The sequence below is a fragment of the Pleurodeles waltl genome, chromosome 6, assembly GCF_031143425.1.
Source record: "Pleurodeles waltl isolate 20211129_DDA chromosome 6, aPleWal1.hap1.20221129, whole genome shotgun sequence".
NCBI classification, from domain to species: domain Eukaryota; kingdom Metazoa; phylum Chordata; class Amphibia; order Caudata; family Salamandridae; genus Pleurodeles; species Pleurodeles waltl.
The window spans coordinates 817,504,007-817,525,727 of NC_090445.1; the positions used below are offsets into that span (position 1 = coordinate 817,504,007).

General features: G+C 46.4%; 1 protein-coding gene across 1 annotated transcript in view; it reads right to left on the reverse strand.

The window, feature by feature from the left end:
* Nucleotides 1-21,721, reverse strand: part of CFAP58 (cilia and flagella associated protein 58) — a 371,939-nt gene that overhangs the window by 207,289 nt on the left and 142,929 nt on the right. The window contains exons 9-11 of the mRNA XM_069239433.1: nt 18,048-18,239; nt 16,334-16,495; nt 191-337 (exon numbers count right to left, since the gene is read on the reverse strand). Of these exons, the coding sequence (XP_069095534.1) occupies nt 191-337; nt 16,334-16,495; nt 18,048-18,239 (501 nt within the window). The remainder of the gene's footprint in view (nt 1-190; nt 338-16,333; nt 16,496-18,047; nt 18,240-21,721) is intronic.

The window sequence follows — 21,721 nt, forward strand, 5'->3', positions numbered from 1 at the left end:
CATTTTGAAAAGCATTAGACAGAAGAACACATAACAGTAAGGGAACTGAGTGTTTAAACAAAATCAATAAAAGAATAGAAGTTTCATTAAAAAAATAAGAAGGAATGATCTTATTTACCAGGTAAAAACAATGTTACAAGCACTGGAATCACTGCTGATAACTCAATCATTAGTGCTGTCAAGCCTTTACCTTCAAAGCATCTTTCTCCTTTTCTATTCTTTGGTGGTCCAGATGAACTTTTACCAGAGCAGCTTCTTTGGATGTGATTTCTTCTTTTAGTTGATCCACTTGATGATTCATAATCTTCAGTTTCCTCTTCATTTCAGTATTTTCATCCTGTCATTACGAAATACAATAACACAACATAAGCTACATAAAAGGCCTTGTATGCTCGTGGTTTGTCATTGTTATGTAAATTGAAGACCCAACAACATACAAAATAAATCCATAACCCTTGAGGTGGATTTATTTAAACAAAAAAATCTTGTATATTCACATAATTCAAACAACTCAAACAAACAATTACTGCACTTATACTTCACTTGTCAAATAAGGACATATAGGAAAAGGTTACTTAAGTGTCAACAGCAGGTCTTCATGGATGTCTTAATTCACTTCATAAACAATGAATATCTCGGATTATGTGAATCATGTGGTGTCACTTTCACTTTAAAAAAGAGAGCAAGTTCCCTCCAATGGTATATAAATATACATCCATAGGTACTTTTTTTTTAATTTATTGCTATCTTTACTTACTTCCCAGCAGTTGTAGTAGATAGAGAATGAGGTCCACAGTACAACAGACCATTAGATTTTTTTGCAGATGGTACTGCAAAATGACAGTACATTATGTGATCTGCATGGAATGCTATGTACCAAAAATACAATCTTAGCGCTCAAAATCTGCCTCAATTGCCCATGATGTGTTTTCATATAGCCAGTATGTGCTTATTGTTTACAAGTGCCACATTATCTTTAAATACTACTGACATACATCCTAAATATTCCATAAAGTACATGGGATGTCTGATTACATTTAAATCTTTTAACTAAACTGTCCTGTGATTGAGAATTGGTATGTAGAGAATGGTGAACCAATGCAGCAATTTACTGATCCAAATGACTGTGATGACATTCATGCTACAGTAGTAATTCATTTATAAAAGGGTCTACAAGAGCACATCACTCCTGCAACCTTATATCCATATCATGCCAAACATAATGGATTATTGTTTATGTATGATATTATGGGTCACACCAAATGCCATGTGTGAGGTCATGAACAATGTATTGCCAGAGGTGAGGTTATAGTTTTATAAATTGACCTTAACTGAAAAGTTTCAGAGGCTCTTAGGATTTGAATTGTGAACATAATGTTACTTGGGGCGTGGCCTGGAAGGCCAAGATGGCGAACACGTGAACCCGCGGCTCCGCCAGGGACCAACACCTATTCTATTCATCTCTGTCCCACCGGGGGCCAGAGGTGGCTATCAATGACGGGGCTGTGACTGGGACCCCTTCAAGAGGCATAGGGGGTCGTTTCCTGGCCTCTGAACGCAGGCTTCGAGAGGGCCGTGATACAGGAGGCGCTGGCGGCGCCTGTTGCGTTGCAGCCCACGGAGGGAGAGCGCCTGGTTCTGCAGCGGCCCGCATATGAGGAGGACCTAGGGGCTCCCAACAAGACGCAGGAGAGTTGGGAAGGAGGGCGAGGCGTGCGGCGGCTGATGCTCCCTGGACCTGCGGGTGCTCTACCGTTGAGTTGGAGAGACAAGGTGAGCGCTGGTAGCGGCCTGGGCTGGACGTGCAGCCCAGTAGCGCAGCCTGGTGCCAACAGGCTACGGAGGAGATGCCTTGGGTGACAATTGACTAATCCTGTCACCACCCCACATTGGCACGAAGCATAGGATTGGGGCAGGGGGCACGGCGGGGAGTACTCCTGGCTGAACTGTGGGCCCGGATTCTGGTGGTCGCACAGGGCTGAGAAGTGGAGGACTCTATCCCACCACCCCAGCATACCGGATGACCTCCAGGGGTCGGAACAGAAGCAAGGCGCAGGCCCGCAAGCGTGCGGGTGATCTGACTCAAGGGGGCATGGCGGACTCTGTGTCGTTCCCCCCCCCCTGCAGGCCACATTGGACAAGATTTTGGGGGCCATAGAGGACACCAAGACAACGCTTCAGCGAGAAATCAGCCAGGTATCAGTGGAGGTGGGCTTACGGAGGGCGGACCACCAGAAACTAGTCGATAGGGTCCAGGAGACTGAGACCGTCCTGGCAGAGCTATCTCCAGTGCAGCAGGAACTCAAGGCCACAGTCCTCCAGCAGCTGGAACGTCAGGCAGAGGATGCAGAAGGCCTCAATTGCAGGAACAATGTGAGAATTATTCGCCTTCCGGAGGGTGCTGAGGGTACAGACATGGGGTCCTTCTTGGAAGGGTGGCTGCGGTCAGACGTTGCGCCGGAGCAACTTACCCCCTTCTTTGCATTGGAGCGCACATACCGGGAGCCATCGAGAGCTCTAGACCCGGGGCGGCCCCCACGAGTGGTTGTGGCCAAGTTACTTCACTACAGAGACAGAGATGTGCTGCTGCAGCGAGCTAGAGAGGCTGGACCCTTCCGCATCGCAAATGGAAAGGTAACTCTGTTTACGGACTTCACTGCGGAGGTGCAGAACAGACGAGACTCCTACATGGCGGTATAGAGAGCCCTCCGGGACGAGGGCATTCAGTACTCCCTCTTATTCCCGGCTAGACTGAGGGTGATCGCCGAGGGTCACACTACCTTCTTTCAGACTCCTGATGAAGCATGGGAATGGGTGGAGTCACATAAGTCTGGGGGGAGCCCTTGCGTCAGATCGGGATGCCCGGGGCACCGGGGCCATAGAGGGTCAAGAAGACAACGAAGCAAGCTCCGATCGAGTGTAGAACCGACCCCTGCTCAGAAGGAATCCGACAAGAAAGCGGCCTTGGAGGCAGTGGCGTCGCTGCGGAGCATAGATTCTTCTGCGGAGGCCAGTGAAAGGGACTCAGACCGTGCCTCTAATTCTTCGGGGGAGGGCTCCTGTTGTTCCGGCGGGGCCCCTAAGGTGACTCCTCAAACCGCTGATGATTTGGGTTGAACTTGACTGAGCTGCTCTGGCCCTGCAGTGAGGATCACAGCTTGAATACGGGGCCCTGTTGGCCACAGACCCCCCTTGGTTTCTCTGCTGCTGAGGTGCGAATGGCGAGAACACGGAATGACTCATTGTTTTGGTTGTGCCCCTTTACTGTTTGCTGGGTAACCTACAGTTGGAGAAGTGCCCTGGGGATGGGGCATTGGAGTTTGCAGTTACATGTTTTTGTTGTGCGCAAGAGACTGAGATTCACCGATTTGATATGGACACTGGTGGTTGGGGAATGGGTGGTGGGGGCCAGTTGTGGGTTCTGTGGGGGAGGCGAGTGATCGACCCTCCTTGATGTTACTCATATAGACTGGCAGACTATAACCTGTTAAGTTGGAACCTTAGGGGATGGGGACACTGACCAGATGACATAGATTCCTGACTTATTTGAAGTGGAGAGGAGTATATGTGGCACTGTTAAAGGAGACCCATCTTACCTCCAGTGAGGTGGGCAAACTACAACGTAGATGGCGAGGACAGGTGTTTGCCACCACTTACTCGGCTTTTGCACAAGGTGCACTAGTATGGGTAAGAGCAGGGGTCCCGTTCAAGGCCACAGCTGTCGATATAGACCAAGATGGTAGGTTTGTGATAGCAGAAGGTAGGTTACACGGAAGACAGGTATTGCTGAGCTGCATATATGCCCCTAATCAGGACCAGGTTTCTTTTCTGCAGCGCCTCTCAGGCCGTCTAACTGGGGGGGACAACTAATGGTCTGGGGATTTTAATTGTGTTATAGATACTTAGCTGGAACGCTCTCTCCCTCCACTGCCTGGGGCGCCATTGCATAAAACAGCTAAGGGACTGAGGGACTAGATGACGCACTGGGGCCTACAGGATATGTGGCGGAATCAGCACCCGGGGATAGGGACTACTCTTACTACTCCAGCTTACACCAGGTACAATCTAGAATAGATAGAGTGGTGTGCACTGGAAACCTAGCCCATGAAATAACACACTCTGAGTACTTGGGACGCACCCTCTCAGACCATAGCCCATTACTTATAACTTGGCGTTGCGCAGAGTCCAGACCACCCATCCCGATGTGGAGACTTAGGCTGGCTGCACCAGACCTCCCATACAGGGAAGCGCTTAGATCTTACCTCTTGGAGCGCATTAATATCAACTGGGGATCCGCTGCATCCCGACATGTGGAATGGGAAACTCTTAAGGTTGCGACCCGGGGATTTTGCATGGGGCAGACAATGGGGATTAGAGGGACCCTTGAGCATGAGCTCATCCGATTGGAAAAGATAATACATGGCGGAGAGAATGACGGCAACACAGACCAGGCAGTGCGACATAGACTTCTTAAAGCGAAAGAATCTTACAACCTGACTGCGGAACAGTTGCGCTGCCATAGTTACCAGAAGTATTTGGCATCCATACATGCGGAAAAGGGTAGGTGGGGTAGGATGTTGGCGTGGTTGGTGAGGCCCTGTGGGGAGGGTGCACCAATTACAAGTGTAGGTGGCCTGGGAGGGGACTGCGTGCATGGGGCTGCCAAAATAAATGACGCATTTATGCACTACTACACGTCCCTTTACAGAAAACCAGAGGCAGACCTACTGGGCTCATTGGGCACCCGCTTACATTCATTGCCACTGCACACCCTGGCGCTTGAGGACAGGGAGCCATTGGGGGGCCCGGTGATGCTAGAGGAAGTTAGGACCGCCATTTTACAGCTGACAGCAGGTAAAACACCGGACACAGATAAACTCCCAATGGAGTTCTACAAGACGTATTTGGATATTCTGGCGCCCGCATTGGTTAAACTCTATGCGGAGGCGCTCCAGGAGGGAGCACTCCCTGAGACAATGAGGGAGGCACTGGTGGTTCCCTTGTCCAAGACCGTGTCGCGGGAGGCACCAGTGACTGATTTTCGACCGCTGTTGATGCTGAACTGCGATTTTAAGATCTTGAGTAAGGTTCTGGCTAATCAGCTGGTTTCGCATATCCCTTTTCTTAATACATGACAACCAAAATGGTTTTATACCGGCACGCAACACATTCCTCAATCTCCGGTGATTGTTTGCTCTCCTGCATGATCCGCAGGCCGAGCAACCACCAGGGGCTGTGCTCCTCTCAGTAGACATCGAGATGGCGTTTGATTTGGTGCGATGGGATTACCCGAGGGCAGTGATGCTCTGAATGGGTCTGGGTGAGGGATGGGTGCTTTGGGTTGACCTACTGTACTGTAGATCTGTGGCGCGGGTGAGGATGGGCTGGACAATGTCGGCCACGTACCCCATATTTAGAGGCACCAGACAAGGTTGTCCGTTGGCCCCTCTTACTGTTTGCGCTCGCTATCGAGCCCTTGGCGGCCCAGTTCCGAGCGGAGGGGTGGGGCAGGGGGGTGATGTGGGGCCCTACGGAGCATAACATTTCACTCAACGCGGACAACATACTAATCTACCTGAGGTAGGGTGCATCTGGGGTCCCATTGGCACTCGCATTACTGGAGGATTTTGGCGACCACTCAGGCTTTAGGCTAAATAGAGAGAGACATATGTCTTCCCGTGGACAGCGGGCGAGCCACAGCCACCCTCCTGCCTTGCTGATATCGAATGGTCTCCCCACACCATTAAATACCTGGGAATTCAAGTGTTCCATGATCTAGGAGATCTCCGTGATGGCAATCTAGGCAAAGCGCTCTGGTCCTTGCGGTCATCCCTGGTGTTCTGGCGCTCCCTTAAACTATCCACGATGGCACGGGTATCCCTGTCCAAAATGATAATGCTGCCCCGTCTTTTATATCATTTCTCCAATCTCCCAGTGACTATCCGGTCGAGCTTGTTCAGGGATTTAAATATGCTGCTCCGGAAATTCATTTGGGACGAGGGCCGCCGGCGAACTGCTCTATCTATCTTGCGCCGTCCCGTGGATGAGGGCGGACTCTGGGTCCCAGATTTTGAACTTTATTATTTGTCGTGCCAACTCCAATGGATGACTAGATGGTTTGCAGAGGGGGGCGGCTGTACCGGGTTACATCCAGGGGAGAGATAAGGGGAGACTTAATACTGGTGCGAATGCTTAATCACCAGATCCCACTTCCAGCGAGGACCACCCTGCTGGCGGTGGCCCTCTCCTGCTGGAGAAAGTGTCTGAGACGTATGGGCATCAAGGTAGCCTACTCTCCAGCGATACCGTTGACAGCGTTACCCCGTGGCGCTCCATACCAGACATTGCCAAGAACTCAAATCGGGCCCTGACAGGAGTGGAGTCTCTGGGAGACTTCTTTCGAGATGGGGTAATGCGAGGAGAGTGGAGTCCCGGGAGGGCAATTTCTTCTGTATCAAACACTGACACATTCTACACTGGAACATTGGCACACAGTGAATGTGGAACCAGAGACACATACAATTTTCCATCTCTTACTGACCATGGGAGGGGGATACCCACCTCATCACCAGACTTTATAGAGCTCATAACGAGGGCACAATGGAATCCTTACAGGGCCTGATGGCGAAGTGGGAGAGGACGCTGGGCAGAGACATGACTGACATGGAGTGACAGAGAGCACTGGCATACCCTTGTAGAATAACGCAGAATACACGTCTTCAATATATCCAGGACAATTATGTACATAGTACGTATCTCACCACGCATAGGCTTTGGGTAACATACGGGGCGACCCCAGGGCGTGCCCCAGTTGCGGGGCAGTGGACTCGGACTTGGATCGTATGTTATGGCATTGCCCAGAGATACGGCGGTGCTGGCGAAATGTCTTAGATGACGTGGGGGGGAACGTTGGACATGAGTATGGAGTTAGACCCCTCTTTCTTTTTGCTAGGTCTGAGCTCCAGGCCAGCCTCCAAGAAAGTTGGCAGTAGGTTTCTGGACCTGGCACTGGTGCTATTTAAGCGCCGGATCACCATGAACTGGAAGTCCCCTAGGAACCCCTCCAAAGTGGACTGGAGACATGACGTATCGGCCTGGGCGCGGACTGGGCTACATGCATTTACGGTGCGAAGAGGCCCGGGGAGTCCGTTTGCACCCAATTGCCCCACTGTGGGCTGAAACCCTGGAGGCTTGGGAGGAGCGGACATTAGAAGTGGGTATTAACCCAAGGACTGGGGGGGAAGGCACGGACGTAGCTCATACGGCCCCTGGCACAAGCGGAGAGTAGAGTCGTACTATGATGCATGGGAGATGGCGGGGAAAACCCCTGGCATCGGTACCAAATGAGGGCCCTACAATGATGCCGTCAGGAATGCCCTGAACCTGCTCAATATTATACTGAGGCACTAGTTGGTACGCGCTGCAACCGAGCCCCTGTGGTGGGGCTGCAGGGAGGGACGGCACTGGGGGGGTCTCCTGTCCCCTGTCGGGCAAGCTGAGGGATCCTACCTGCCCTGACCCCCACGCCAGTATATTACAGTCTCATTAGCACACTGTTAGATTTTCTAGTTACTACAGATCATAGGACATAATGATGTTACCGTTACAGATAGTGAAATCCTCTGGACTGAAAAGAGACAGGGGTTACAATACTATAGGACGGAGAACTAACACGTTGTGTACACTACACCTGCTAACATTACGACCGGTTAACTGTCCTATATACTCACTGTTTATGCTCTTGATACGAATGTGCCACACTGTTTGTGATCTTTAACATGATATGTTAATCCTATTGGGATACCATACGTCAAAAAAAGTCAATAAACACAGTTTGAAAAAAGAAAAAAAAAACATAATGTAACATCAGTGTAGGTATTTTCTATATTGTTTCAGTTTACTTAGTGCTATTGAGAAGCTTCCAATCTATATATCAAATAATAAAGCTCTTTGAAGTAGATATTTTAATAAATATATATATATTTTTGGTGGTAATGGTACCACCTCTGTGGTTATGGTTAAATTACTTTGTCCACACGGAAAGGCTATAGTTACCTTTATGGTGGCTATATTGTTCTCAGTCCATACGCTCTTGACCGTTATCAAAAGCAAACTAGTGAAGGGACTGGAGATAGCTTTTATAGACCTTAAGTAAAGAGCTTTTGCATTCCAGTCCTCACATGCATGTGTACATCATGTGAGGTACAACCCCATCCCAGTGCCTATGTTTGTTCCCATTGCTTTCTTTAATTTAAAAAATATGCCAATTATTATGTTTGGGAAAGAGTATACAGACTAAGAGAAACATATACCCTGATTCTTTATCATTATTAACTTTTAAGAGGATCCCACTTTGAGAAAAAGAGATGAAAGAGGAAAAAGAAGACCTTGTCAGCTTAGGCATAGGTGGATCAGTTGTGGGGAACCACCTAGCCAAACTTTGTGTCACACCAGGAGGAGTTCTCATGAAACAAATTAAAGCAGAATACACATGGATAAGCCTATACAAATTGTGTGTGAATATCACCAATGTGACATAACATGTTGGTGTACACCCAACTGATGGAAGCTGGACTGTAAGCACAGTGTAGCACTGGGTAAGGTAAGGGAAAGTGTAACGAAAGCAAGAAGAACTATCTTGTTTTTCATTTGGGTCTCGAAAATACTTTTGGAATGAAAGAGATGTGCATTTTAATTTTAATACCATCAGCCATCCACTCAATTATTTCTAGTATCTTTTCAAGGTATTTCCAATAACTTTGGCTTTATTAGCTGTCATTCTGCTGTTACTATTTTTTATGCGCAATGGCTGTCCCGCCGCAACAAGGAGAAATGAAAGCGCTTCCATCAGCGCAGCTGTGTTGTGACCGCATGATGCAGTATTTTGGAGCAACACTCCTGGAGCAATTGGAGTGTGACTGGTCTCTGTCATTCAGACCGGTTTTACATTGTGTGCAGCCCGTGTTTCGCTGCCTCTGGTGCTCTTTCGAACACGCACTGGAAGTCTGTCTTTCTCTCAATTGGAACTTTTCAAAAATAACATTGCCATTTGAAATCGGGTTTTTTATGCCACATGTTCATATTTTAAATTGTCCTTCTACCTGCTCAGATGTCCATTCGACTTGTCATAATTGACATTGCTTTTACATATATATCTTAGGTTGAGCTTTTAGTAGCAATTCTATATGTCCTTTGACTTTGAACCACCTTCAACCGACAAGAGAAGGGTGTTGTGTAGCCATTTTAGCTATAGCTCCATGCACGTTATTTTAACACACTAGGCCAAGCCGCTGTGAACCTTAACCTAGATATATTTTATTCGGCTTCATTTTATTATTGTTACAATAGCCACTTTTACGGTCTTGTTTTATTTTCTGTTTATCTAACTGTTTTGCCTAGGCCAGCACTCTGTTCTCAAACAAAACATTCTTGCTCACTCTGTGCTTCTTCCAAGGCTACAGCACAGTACATTGCTGGTGAACGTGGTAGACGTTTAGTCTCCAAAATTCATAGAAAACACACATCCTTACGTAGGGACATTTTCTCAGAACATCAGCTGTGTTGTTATAAAAACACTTCCTTGTCCCTTTCACGTTAGAGGGAGATTCCAGCCAGAGAACCACGACTGCATGCTGATTGCCAAATGCTTCGCTACAGATGCTTTCGCAGATCGCAGGCCTTTGCTCAGGTATGGGGGATGATGTCTTCCCAGGGGAACCCGAAGGGCAGAATTAGAGCTTAACATGCTGTGCTCTATCATAGTCTAGGTAGGAGTTAGTCTATTGACCGTAGTGACAATATGATAGAGTTATTTTTATGCTTCACTCTCCTGGTCACAATTTTAATACTGCCATGCTGTGTCGTCCTGGTTTTTGCTGCTCCCGCTTTGCTATCTAAGATGCAGTTGTTTTATTAAAGTCATTATTAAAACCTATACCTCCGCTGTTTGTCATTTATATATGAGACTAAGGTAACTGAGAGAAATGGATGAGACCTGAGTGACCACAGCTTCCCTGAGAAACCAAGTATGTCATGCGCTCGGCTGCCCAGTCATCCCTATCCTTGGGTAGAGATGAGGCACTGCTAGTTAGCCGGAGCAAAACCCGGATTGGAGCGACAGGTGTCACCCGCAGTGGGTTAGACTTAGTCTCCCACACCGTGGGTGATTCTGCCGCTCAAAATCCAGTAGTCTCATTAGAATAATAAAAGCCTACACGACACCACTCTATCTTTTTGAAAAGTTGTGAATGGCTCTAAGCCGCAAAGGGCCTGAAGCTCCTTATGTATCTGGCCAATGTCAAGGCCACTAAGAAAGCTGGCTTCCAAGTTAAGCAATTACAATGGCTCAAGGGGCGTATGCATCAGCCAAATGAAAACCATATTTAGGTCATGGAAGGTGGCAAGGTGCTGTACCAAACAAATGTTGTTCAACAGGCCCCTCACATGTTTTAGGTCTTCCAAGTGTCCTCTTACACTCATGTCTGCCAGGAGAAGGACATTACAACATCTACTGAACATATGAGTGGATTGATGTTCCTTTCAAATGCCCAGTGGCAGAACTCAAAGAATATGCTCTTGTAGTGGATTTTAGAGAACTATTTCCTGGCAGGCATTAAAATTTTCAAATTATGCGAGGAGAGGCCCAGAAGTTGAAAGGTCAACTCCTCTGGAAAAATGCATTCAATCTGAATGATGCAATTGAAGGGAGCTGACCGCTCCCTCTCTTTAGTCTAGACAACATGGCCATGATTATTCTGATGAAAGAGGAGCAGATGCAAGTAATAGACCAAGCAGGTGGTACCAGAATGACAGTGCACTAAGGGTTGTCCTCCATCTTTTGGAGAGCTACAGAAATGATGTATCACAATACCCCCATCCAGACTTTTATCAGACCAACTCCTTCAAGAGCCAAGCCTTCAACAGCTGCAGTTTTGGGGAGTTGTAAAGGTGTTTATGTTAGGTCAAATCAAAGCTCTGAAGATGGGGTCACAGATTTCTCAGAAAACATCTAATTAATCTAACAATCATCCTGTTCAGACTGTCTGCTGTAGTGTTTTAATTTCTCTGAATTTTTATTTGCTATTTTGTAAACTAAAAATATTGGAACATGCTGTTTTCTACTGCTATAAAAATCATCCATATTGCACATTAAATCCAGAAAAATGTACAGAAATCCTTAGGCACTACATCTCTGCTTGGCCGTCCTCCTAGATAGAACTTCATGCTTTGCTTATCAATTTACTCAGGTAGACCCACTATGAATCTATTATTTCTTCTTGATCACCCCTTAGCATCTTTTTGGTCATTTTTTAGAAACTACACTGGTCCAATTAAATCAGCTGTGTGTGCTGAGGAGTTGGTGTTAATTACTAGTTGCAGACAGAAAAGACAGTCGACTAGGGGAGTGTGAAGCAGACCCTAAAATGTCATGGCTGGGATTATGGACTGGCAAACTGGGATGAGTTTGGAATGCTTTTGCCCCAGCTGATCCCAGTGCATCACCAAGTGCAAATGTAGGGAAGGCATTCATGGCAGTGCATGAGGTAACACTCCAATGCAGGACACCTGTAGCTCCAGACATCTCTGGAATCACCCAGCTTGCACGGTTTGATAGTCAGAAAATGGAGTACTGCTTTGCCGAAAACCATAACCCTCTTAAAATAGTGAAGACCAGGACTGGAATACAATATTGCCCTGTGAACTGAATCCTTCAAGAGAAAACAGAATGGATTTGGGGCACTCTCTCAAGAATCCAACCATGTAAAGGGTCTACAAAGTCAGAACTATACCTCTCTTCAAACAACACTAGTTTGGTACAGCTGTTTTTCCCATTAAAATAATTGCCACATCCTACCTCTAGGCTTAATGAGGGCCTATAGGAAGTGTGCAGTAAAGTGCTGTGGCTAAGGGCAACAGCCACTCCTAAATATTCAAATGTACTGAGTCAGTGGTGTAAGGGCACATTAGGAGGATGAGAGGACAAGTAACAGCTACTTGCGCCTGGCAGCATCTGTGAAGTCATTCTTAAAACAGTTGTCCTCCTAATCTTATCCTCAAATATAGACATACTTGCAAACTATCCTGATAGGGGTCATATACTTGGTTCATGCTTTCATTGAATTTGGATTGTAGGCCAGCAGCAGAAGCCAATGCCTTTGTTGTAAGCCTTTTGTTTCTCTCGGCAGAGGGTGCTAATAGATGTTGTCGGAACTTCATTATTAGTCATAAACACTGGCTTTCTCTGCCTAGAGTAGACATCGGAAAAACAGAGCCAGAACCTTAGTTTCACATTTCTTAGTTTTAGGAATAATACACTAGCTTCAGACGGCTTTCCTAAATGTATCACCAACTCTGACAACCAGTGACTCCACCCTATGTCTGACTGAGGGCAGATCCATGCACATAGGAAAACTGATATTTAGCCCATTGCGCAACACCATAGCTGTGCTTTAGTGTGATTGTCTGCAAAGTGCACGGTATAAGCCAGGGGTGTCAACATGTCAGGGATATCGCCCCTTTCCTGTCTCTCTTCTAAAATGTTTATATTCAATTCTGAGCATCTCTTCCTATGATACTAAAACAAAAACGGTGGGCCTTATTAGGAGTTTGGAGCTGTAACACTCAGTCACAAATGTGACAGACGGCCCATTCCCCACATCATAAATGCATTACAGCCTATGGCACTTGTGATCTGGTAGACAGGATTATCTGTCATATTTTGACGGAGTATCCCATTAGCCATACTCCAAATAAAGTCCTACAACTTTACAATATAATATTTAATGGTCTGCCCCACGACAGCAGGTCTGTTAAAATGCTCACCACCCAAAACACTTATTACAACCCATATAGGGATCGATGTACAAAGCATTTTTACAGTCGAAATGGCTGTGATTCTCAAAATCATAGGCTTTGCAACTGCAAAAAAGCAATCACAAATGACATACTATGAGTCAAAAATGATTTCCAACCTGCAATATGCCTTTCTTTGGAAATGATTGAGAATCAGAAGTGGGGGGGCTCTCCCCTCCTCCTTCTACATCACGATGCTATGCATCAGTGGTGTTCGATGAAACTGCTACCGTAAACCATTGGTGGAATACTGATCTTTCAAAGCCGGTGGTACTGGGTCACAAAGTCGAAGCTGCCCTTGACGCAAAGGTCTCACTTGGTGAGTGCCCACTGCAGGCATCAGTACGAACATTCAACAGACACAACAACTGTCCACGTAGCACTCCCGCCCTTGCTCGTGCCAGCCATATGCTGGGAGTCACAAACTGACTCTTGCCTCATAAAATATTAAAGAAGCAGGTGCTTTTACATTTGTTTGAGACAGGCATTTTTGCGATGCAACTGATTATTATACCAGTCACAGCACAAAATGAAGCCGGGTTCGCACAACAGACGGTTTGCAGAAAACATGGTGTGTTTGCAAACCCTTCTTAGTAAAGTGGGCACTAGATTCTGATGAACGTTGGTGTTGCAAATAGGTATTGTAATCAACTAGTTAAGCGTATGTACATTATACACTTGCAACCTGTAAAAATATGTATTTCTGTAAATGAAGTATGAGCAAGGGAATGCTTAAAATGGCAATGCTGTACCAAGTTTTATTCTTCACACTCGGTCCAGCAGTACCCAGCAGAATTACATTCGGTCTGGTAAAAATGTTAGGAATAGAGCACAATAGGAAAGTTACCTCTAGGGTGATTCGCCACTCCTAGCCACATGCTCTCAAAGTATTGACCGGTGGATGCCCAGAGCTGAAACACACTCTATTGTTGTTAAAAATTTAATGGAAAGCCAGACCATGCACTAGACGTATACATAATACACAGAAAAACCTTCCCCATTCAGGGGTATTCCTTAAATAAATACTGAGTGTGTGCATGATATGGCCAATTGAAGCGTGGTAGTGTGCTAATTGTAGACAGCATACAGACTAGTAGTATGAGTCACCGCAAATGTAATTCTATGCTACTCCGACGTTCTAGGACTCCCTGATGCTCCCTGGTTCGCTGCTGTGGCGAGGCATAAGGGCACCGACACTAGAGCAAGAAGGTGTGAATGCATCACAAGGTGTAGGCCCAAGCAAACAGATCCTGCTGGACCTCCTCGATAAACTTTGTCACTCAGGAGACTCTACCACATAATGCCTGCAGAAAATAGCCACCATATATATATTTTTTGGGCAGCAACATACCTGAATATAGAAGTCCTTAATTAAAGCTGGTTGGCTTGGCCACCAAATACCTGGGACACAGAAAGCATGTGCTCAGCTGGTCTGGGACAGCTGGCAGTTGCAATTTAGAGTTCCCCACCTGTTGAAAGGGACATTTTCACCAACAGCACATTTTTTTCTACAGACGAGAGCACTTTCAGTAAAACTACAAATTGCCAACCAGCCCGACATGACAATTCAATCTGGGTGGCACTTTTGTCATTTTAAAAACACAAAGCCACTAAACAAGAAGCATTTAAAAAGGGAAGATACTTCAACCAGAACTGGCGAGTATGTTTCCAACAACTGAGTTAGTTGTAGTTCCAACTTCAGCAACACAGTGCTTCCTCAAATCAAAGTATGTCTGGGAAACCAAACCCTGGGTGAAAGGTTAATTTGGCAATTTTTAGAGGATGGTTCATCACGGCTCAGCTGTAAATGAACACCAAAGACCTGGTTCTAGCTAAGTAGACCTGCAAACTCACATGGTGTATCATGCGTCACTTAATATCGGCTCCTCACCAGGTAGCAGTGTGAAAGGAGACGATACAATGGAATGGAAAGCGAGCTGAAAACTACTGCATAGACTGGATTTCCAGGTTTGAATAGATGAGATCCTAGAAGGGGTGTGAAAAGACTCCAGGACGTCGGCATCAGCCTTAGCAAGCATTTTTTCTTTCTTTTTTGGAAGCAGGTTTTGGTGGGGGATGGTGGTCGAAGTGCCTCTTAGGTGGTTCTCAGCATGAGGCCCACCCCCACCTCACACAGTGAAATAGTTTTTTCAAGTTTTCAGGTCTATGTCTATAAGCCATTTACGATCTGCACTAGTGGGTAGACAAAAGGAAACTGGCAAGGTGGAGCACTCCAGGGGAGGATGAAGCTTGTCTGCATATGATGTATGCCTCTATGCCTGGGAAGGGACCACTGAAACAGTACTGAACAGTTATAGGAGTTGATATCTGTCCCACATGGTGACAATAGAAGAAAGCTAGGAAGGGCAAATCACAATAGTTTATGCCACACCTTCAGTGTTATTCACAAAGATACATTACTTTTGTGAGTAAAAGACACACGTATGTTTACACTTTTGATTAACCTTATTACTTATGGCTATTCACAAAAATCTGAGTGTGAAGTTACTCAAAAGGGTAGACTTACATGTCTCGCCCTGCCCATGAACAAGGGGATGAAGCCTAACTTACGAGTGCAAGCTACTACTAAAAAAAAAAAAAAAAAAAAACAGAACACCACCTAGCACCACACATAGCTAGCTCCTGATACTTGATTTAATTTAACATTATTTTTCTAGGCGGTTTTATTTTAAGTCCCTAAATCCATTATTTTCTATGAAAGAGGGTTCCAATAGCAGTGGTTGGGCATGAGTGGTGCTAGACTTACTCCAACTCTGAGCTGGAGTATGTTACAATTGTTTTGGGACCTCTTTGGCTGTACCAAAATAGAATTTTAGTTCCGGAAAGGATATAAAGATTGGGCCTGATTCACAATGTAAATTTACACTTTTCTGCAAGTTTATAATTGTTTGCTATTCACAAAGAGAATTTACGAGTAGTAGCTTTATGAGTGCGGAGTCCCCGCAAATAAAAAGATTGGGCAGTCCTAACATGTTATGTGTGGCGGCTCCGCACTCGTAAGGATACAACCCGTAAACGTACACCAAGTGTGAGTTTACCTTTGTGAATCAAGCCCTTACTCTATTGTGGGTGGGTTGATGACCTAAACCCCTTCCTTGCCCTCCCTAAATCACTCCTTACTTCCTCCACTTCCCTTAAGTTTTTTCATAAGCATTCCGTATTTTCAAGCCACTTCCCCTGTCGCTCCCATGTTTACCACCAAAAAACATACCTATGTGTGAGGAGACTCTGCAGCCAGGTTGAGATCTCTGAAAATATATGTATAGGAGAGGCGGCGGTGTAAACTTTGCATGGAGTTTTGTGAATAACATTTTTAGTACCTGTTTCAATACAACAAAACCTACTACAAAATGTTTACAAAATGCATTTTGTGAGTGGTCCCCCTGTTTACAGGACTACACAGGCTCAGGTGAACAGCCAGGCTACCACGCTAACGACCGGGATATTCTGAACACTGTACCTCAGCTTCAATTAGATTTTTGCTGTAGAGGTTCCGGTCTGATCTCACGGCTTCGTACAGGTTCTGCTGTTGCTTTAATTTCGTCTCTGCCTCTGCTATCTTCTTCTTGTGGTCGAAGATCTGCATCTCCCGCACTTTAATATCCTCCATGTGCTGCAGGACCTGAAAAAGAAGGTAGGAAATGAACAAGATATAACTGAATACTGAGATGAACAAAATAACTTCGACGCCATCTTATCAGGAGGCTGCATATATTTGTAACCTGAACATTTATTTTAAATTAAACATTCTCAGACTAGTAAAGATCTGGCCTACTGTTCTTCTCAAAATATAGGTCACATGTTCCCGTGCCAAAGGCTTTAATATATGCTATGTAAGGAAAGACAATGTTTGAAATTCGAGGAGCTGGAGTGCTTCTCTTGAAATATTAAATCCTGAGTTCAACAGGGCGGAAGTGATGAAGTGAGTTGTGTCTTAGATCAATGTGATTTCAGAAGGCAGTGGACATGCCTCGCGACGTGCGAGATGTGATTAGAGAGCTGAGTTAAATGAGAGGACAAGTTGCCCTTTCTGTGAACTCGAAATCCATCTTGAACCCGAAACTTAATAATTTGTTAATGGTACATGTTGTACACTTCACTTTCAATTTCCTCATTGAGCATATTAAATTATTAGTAGGTGAACCAAATTCATAAAAAATACATAATCATGTCTAATCACAGTGGTTTCAGTTCAAACGTTTTGTTCTCTGAGTTTTCACCAAAGGGCAGAAAAAAAAGTGTCAACACAATAAATACTGGAGTTTGATTCAGGAAAGCAAGGTCTTGTCAATTTCTGCAACTAGATGATCTTTAAGGGAATCTGCAAGAGGTGCAGATTTGTCTCGCGTTTTACAAACAGACATGGACGGCACAGATGAGCGAGGAATGCTATGTTCACGGAGCACACTGAGCCCCTCGGCTGTGCATACTGGTGAGGGCGACGAGTTGGCACACGCTGGACCCAGCACGGTACCAACTGCACATTGACGTTGCCTGTAGCAAGCCCTGGAAGCTATGCTTGGACTTTAGGCAGGCTCTGCACTCACCCTCAAGTCCAGAAAGCATCTTGGACAAAGCCTTTCGTCATAAATAGTGGTGCCTGGTCAGAGGGCATGGTATTCAGACACATCCTACGCCCACCCCATGGCAATCCACAAGCCTCACATTGCCTTTTGTCGTGCACAGGAGGCTCGGAATGCAGCACTCCCCCATCCTTAGCACTGTGGCTGGCCACGTCGCACGTAGGGCGACAATAAGGGGGACAGCTTCTTAGCGTCGCTCCCCTGTTAGAGGGACAAATGGCCAGGAGGGGCCTCCGTACTTAGGGAGGGTGGTCCACCCCGTGTTTATGGCCCCTAAAGGTGTGAGGAGGGAGGAGTGAGGCCAGGAGGTCCTTTTAAGGGGTGAACTCGCAGAGCTTGGCCTCTTTTGTCCTAGCATTTATTATGTCGCATGCATGATATTGTGATAAACGCCAATTGCACACCCACTAAGGGACTAGGGGTAGCAGCGCTATGTGAATTTACTTTTATTTGTGTGCATTTTATTTAAATCAAGGATGAAACGAGACACCTAGGATCTGTTACGGGCATCCCCTATACGTTTTACATCAGCAGAAGTGTGTGTCGTCGCAGTTTGATAGAAAGGTACGTTTAAAAAGTCCACTTTTTTACCTTCTGTGTCAGATCACTAGCTTCATTGATGTATCTGTCTCTCTCCTTTTCCAGCTGGTAGATGATGTTTCTCTGCTTTTGAGCCTCCTCTTTGAAGCTGTTGATCTCCTCTTCCAGGTTTTTCTTCGATTGCTCATGGAGCTTCACCAGGTTGAGTTGTTTCTGAGTGGCACTGGTAGCCTTTATCATATTCTACAAAAGAGGAAATCAGGACTTTTGATAGTGAATCACATTTACCACAAAAGAAACTCACAATTAGATTTGACCTGAAATATTTCAAAGACTTATAATTGCCCCTCTTCAACCAACATGAAATCCACTGTTGAACAGCAGGGGATTCTAGGAGTATATTCTACGTAGGAGAGAGGTACAGTGTTTCCTATATGCATACTGTAAGTCCAAATATAAAAATAAAAAAAACTAGGAGAATTCCATTTCTGTGAGGCAAGAATGCTATGTCAAAAGTACAGTATCATGAGTGCAACGGTCCATAGATTTTGGAAACTGTTAGAAAAGAGGTTCCATGTGCTTGCACTTCTATGCAGGGACAAAAGGCCCGATTCATGTCGATATGGCCTCGCATCGCTGCATCCTCGTTTAATTTGAGCCCAGGTCACAGCGCATGCATGAGACCTGCTGCCTGGTGGAAGTTGAGGTGCATGTACTACATCGCCATTCTGAGTCCTGACCTCTGTGGACGCAAGTGCAGTGGACGTAAGCCTGCCTTCGTAGCACACATTGGCCCTCAACAGCAACATGATTCGGGGAGCAGGGTGTATGATTTCGGTAGGCTCTTACCCTGCAGAGCAGTGTTGATGTGTGTGGGCCTTAAGGGACCAGTATGTATCAATGTATTTAATTACACTGTTACCCAAAAATTGTGTGTAGAAAGACAGGTCTGTGCTCTACTGCCCATGGTTTACATGACAAGTGACTTACAACATGTGCATTGCAGGAAAGGGACATTTCCCCTACCTGTATTGAACCTTCTCCTGCAGGAGTACTGTGCTAGTTTAGAACTGCCAATGGGAACAAGAGGTGCACCCGATGCAACACCAAAGACATCCTTCTGTGAATGAGGTACATACAGAGATTGGGTACCATCCCAGAGAACAGATTTCTCACTGGGAACAGATTTGTGTGCACAAGCCAAATTGTGCGCACAGCACAAGCTTTTCCAATGAGTAGCTTTTGAACTACTGGTAGCTCTCTCTACCTGAAAGTAGCTTTTCTGTATGCAGCCCAGCCTGCTAAGCTAAAAGATTTTGCTTAGTTGAATGAATATATCTATACCAACATTTAAAACTGTGTTTGAATTTCAATGTTTGAGGAAAAATGGTTGAATTTCCAAAATATTTTTGAAAGCTGATATTTGAGTGACATTTACCTTGGTGCCACAAGCACTGCACTATACCCATTATGTATTAATATGTAAAGAAATTCTAAAGTGGAAAAGGCTTTTTTACATTTCTGCTAGCAACCCTGCCTGATTCAGTGAGGTGATTGATGCTGGTAATCTTGCATAGAGGGCCACTAATGTAATCTTGTCTGATATGTTCACTATTACAACACTAATAATATTAGTAGCTCGGATGATTTTTATTAACATAAGTAGCTCTTATTACAGAAAAGGTAGAAGACCCCTGACACAGCCCATTTTGAAAATATGCACATTCATTTAGATGATTAGTACACACACATTAGCTTTCTTTCTGACTTTTTGAATTTAACCCAAGGTGCGCAGAAGCACTGGAAAGGAAGGAATCCTGAATGAAGACAAGGAGGTGTGGCTTTTGAAGCAGTTATCAACATGAGCCAGGTAACCAACAACCCTGTCTATTCACTCGATGATCCTTGGTAAGCAAATCTCCCAGCTCGAGTCATTGAATCACACAACCCAGGCATACTTCTGTTTCGTAGAAGCGGTCAATACATTGCACGCTTGTTATCAATTTGTTTCATTATGGAAGGTGTACGGGTGCGCTAATTGTCACAAGCACACAAAGAAGGGCTAATATAGGTGAGCGAAGCTAAGGGAGCACAACACAGAAGTAGAGGAAAGAATGATTCACGTATTGCAGAGAAAGACCCTTAACACTTACATTTACAAAGTGAGGAATAAGAATGTCAACTGAAAGTGAGACAGAGATCCAGGCATGAGGATGTAAAAAGAGGAACCCCAGAGAGATCTGCTTGGAGTTACAAAGATCTTGGCATGAAGAGACAAAAAAAGCACTGAGGAGAAATCTGATTGGGTGACAGAGATCCTAGGAAGAAAACACGCAAAGAGGTATAGGTGTAAGTGACAGAGATCTTGGCAAGATAGAATGAGGACAGATCTGTGTGACAGCAATATTGGCGTGAGGAGTGACAAAGACGGAATGAGAAGAGATCTTGCTTGCGGATCAAGATCCTGGCATGAGGACACATAAAGAAGGGCAAAGGATAGACCTGAGTAAGAGTGACAGATCTTGACATGAAGTCACAAAGGGGGTCATTCTGATCCTGGCCGGCGGCGGTAGCCGGCGGCCTGGCTGGGACCGCCAGAAGACCGTACCGCGGTCAAAAGACCGCAGCGGTCATTCTGGGTTTCCCACTGGGCTGGCGGGCGACCGCCAAAAGGCCGCCCGCCAGCCCAGTGGGAAACACCCTTCCACAATGAAGCCGGCTCCGGATGGAGCCGGCGGAGTGGAAGGTGTGCGACGGGTGCAGTAGCACCCGTCGCAAATTTCAGTGTCTGCGGAGCAGACACTGAAATTCAAAGTGGGGCCCTCTTACGGGGGCCCCTGCAGTGCCCATGCCATTGGCATGGGCACTGCAGGGGCCCCCAGGGGCCCCACGACACCCCTCACCGCCATCCTGTTCCTGGCGGTCGAAACCGCCAGGAACAGGATGGCGGTGAGGGGGTCGGAATCCCCCATGGCGGCGCAGCAAGCTGCGCCGCCATGGGGGATTCCTCAGGGCAGCGGAAAGTCAGCGGTACACCGACGACTTTCCGTTTCTGACCGCGGCTGTACCGCCACGGTCAGAATGCCCAAAGGAGCACCGCCAGCCTGTTGGCGGTGCTCCCGCGGACCTCGGCCCTGGCGGTAATTACCGCCAGGGTCGGAATGACCCCCAAAGTGTCTTAGGAGAGATCAACATGAGGTGACAGAGTTCCTGGGATGATGACTAATGGAGAGAGAATGAAGAGAGCTCTGCACGGGTGACAGAGATAAAGGCACACAAGAGGGGCTTAAGAGAGATGTGCATTGGCTGTACAGAAAACTAAGGGGGTCATTCCGACCCTGGCGGTAATTACCGCCAGGGCCGGGGACTGCGGGAGCACCGCCAACAGGCTGGCGGTGCTCCTTTGGGCATTCTGACCGCGGCGGTACAGCCGCGGTGAGAAACGGAAAGTCGGCGGTGTACCGCCGACTTTCCGCTGCCCTGAGGAATCCCCCATGGCGGCGCAGCTTGCTGCGCCGCCATGGGGGATTCCGACCCCCTCACCGCCATCCTGTTCCTGGCGGTTTCGACCGCCAGGAACAGGATGGCGGTGAGTGGTGTCGTGGGGCCCTTTGGGGCCCCTGCAGTGCCCATGCCAATGGCATGGGCACTGCAGGGGTCCCCGTAAGAGGGCCCCACTTTGAATTTCAGTGTCTGCTCAGCAGACACTGAAATTCGCGACGGGT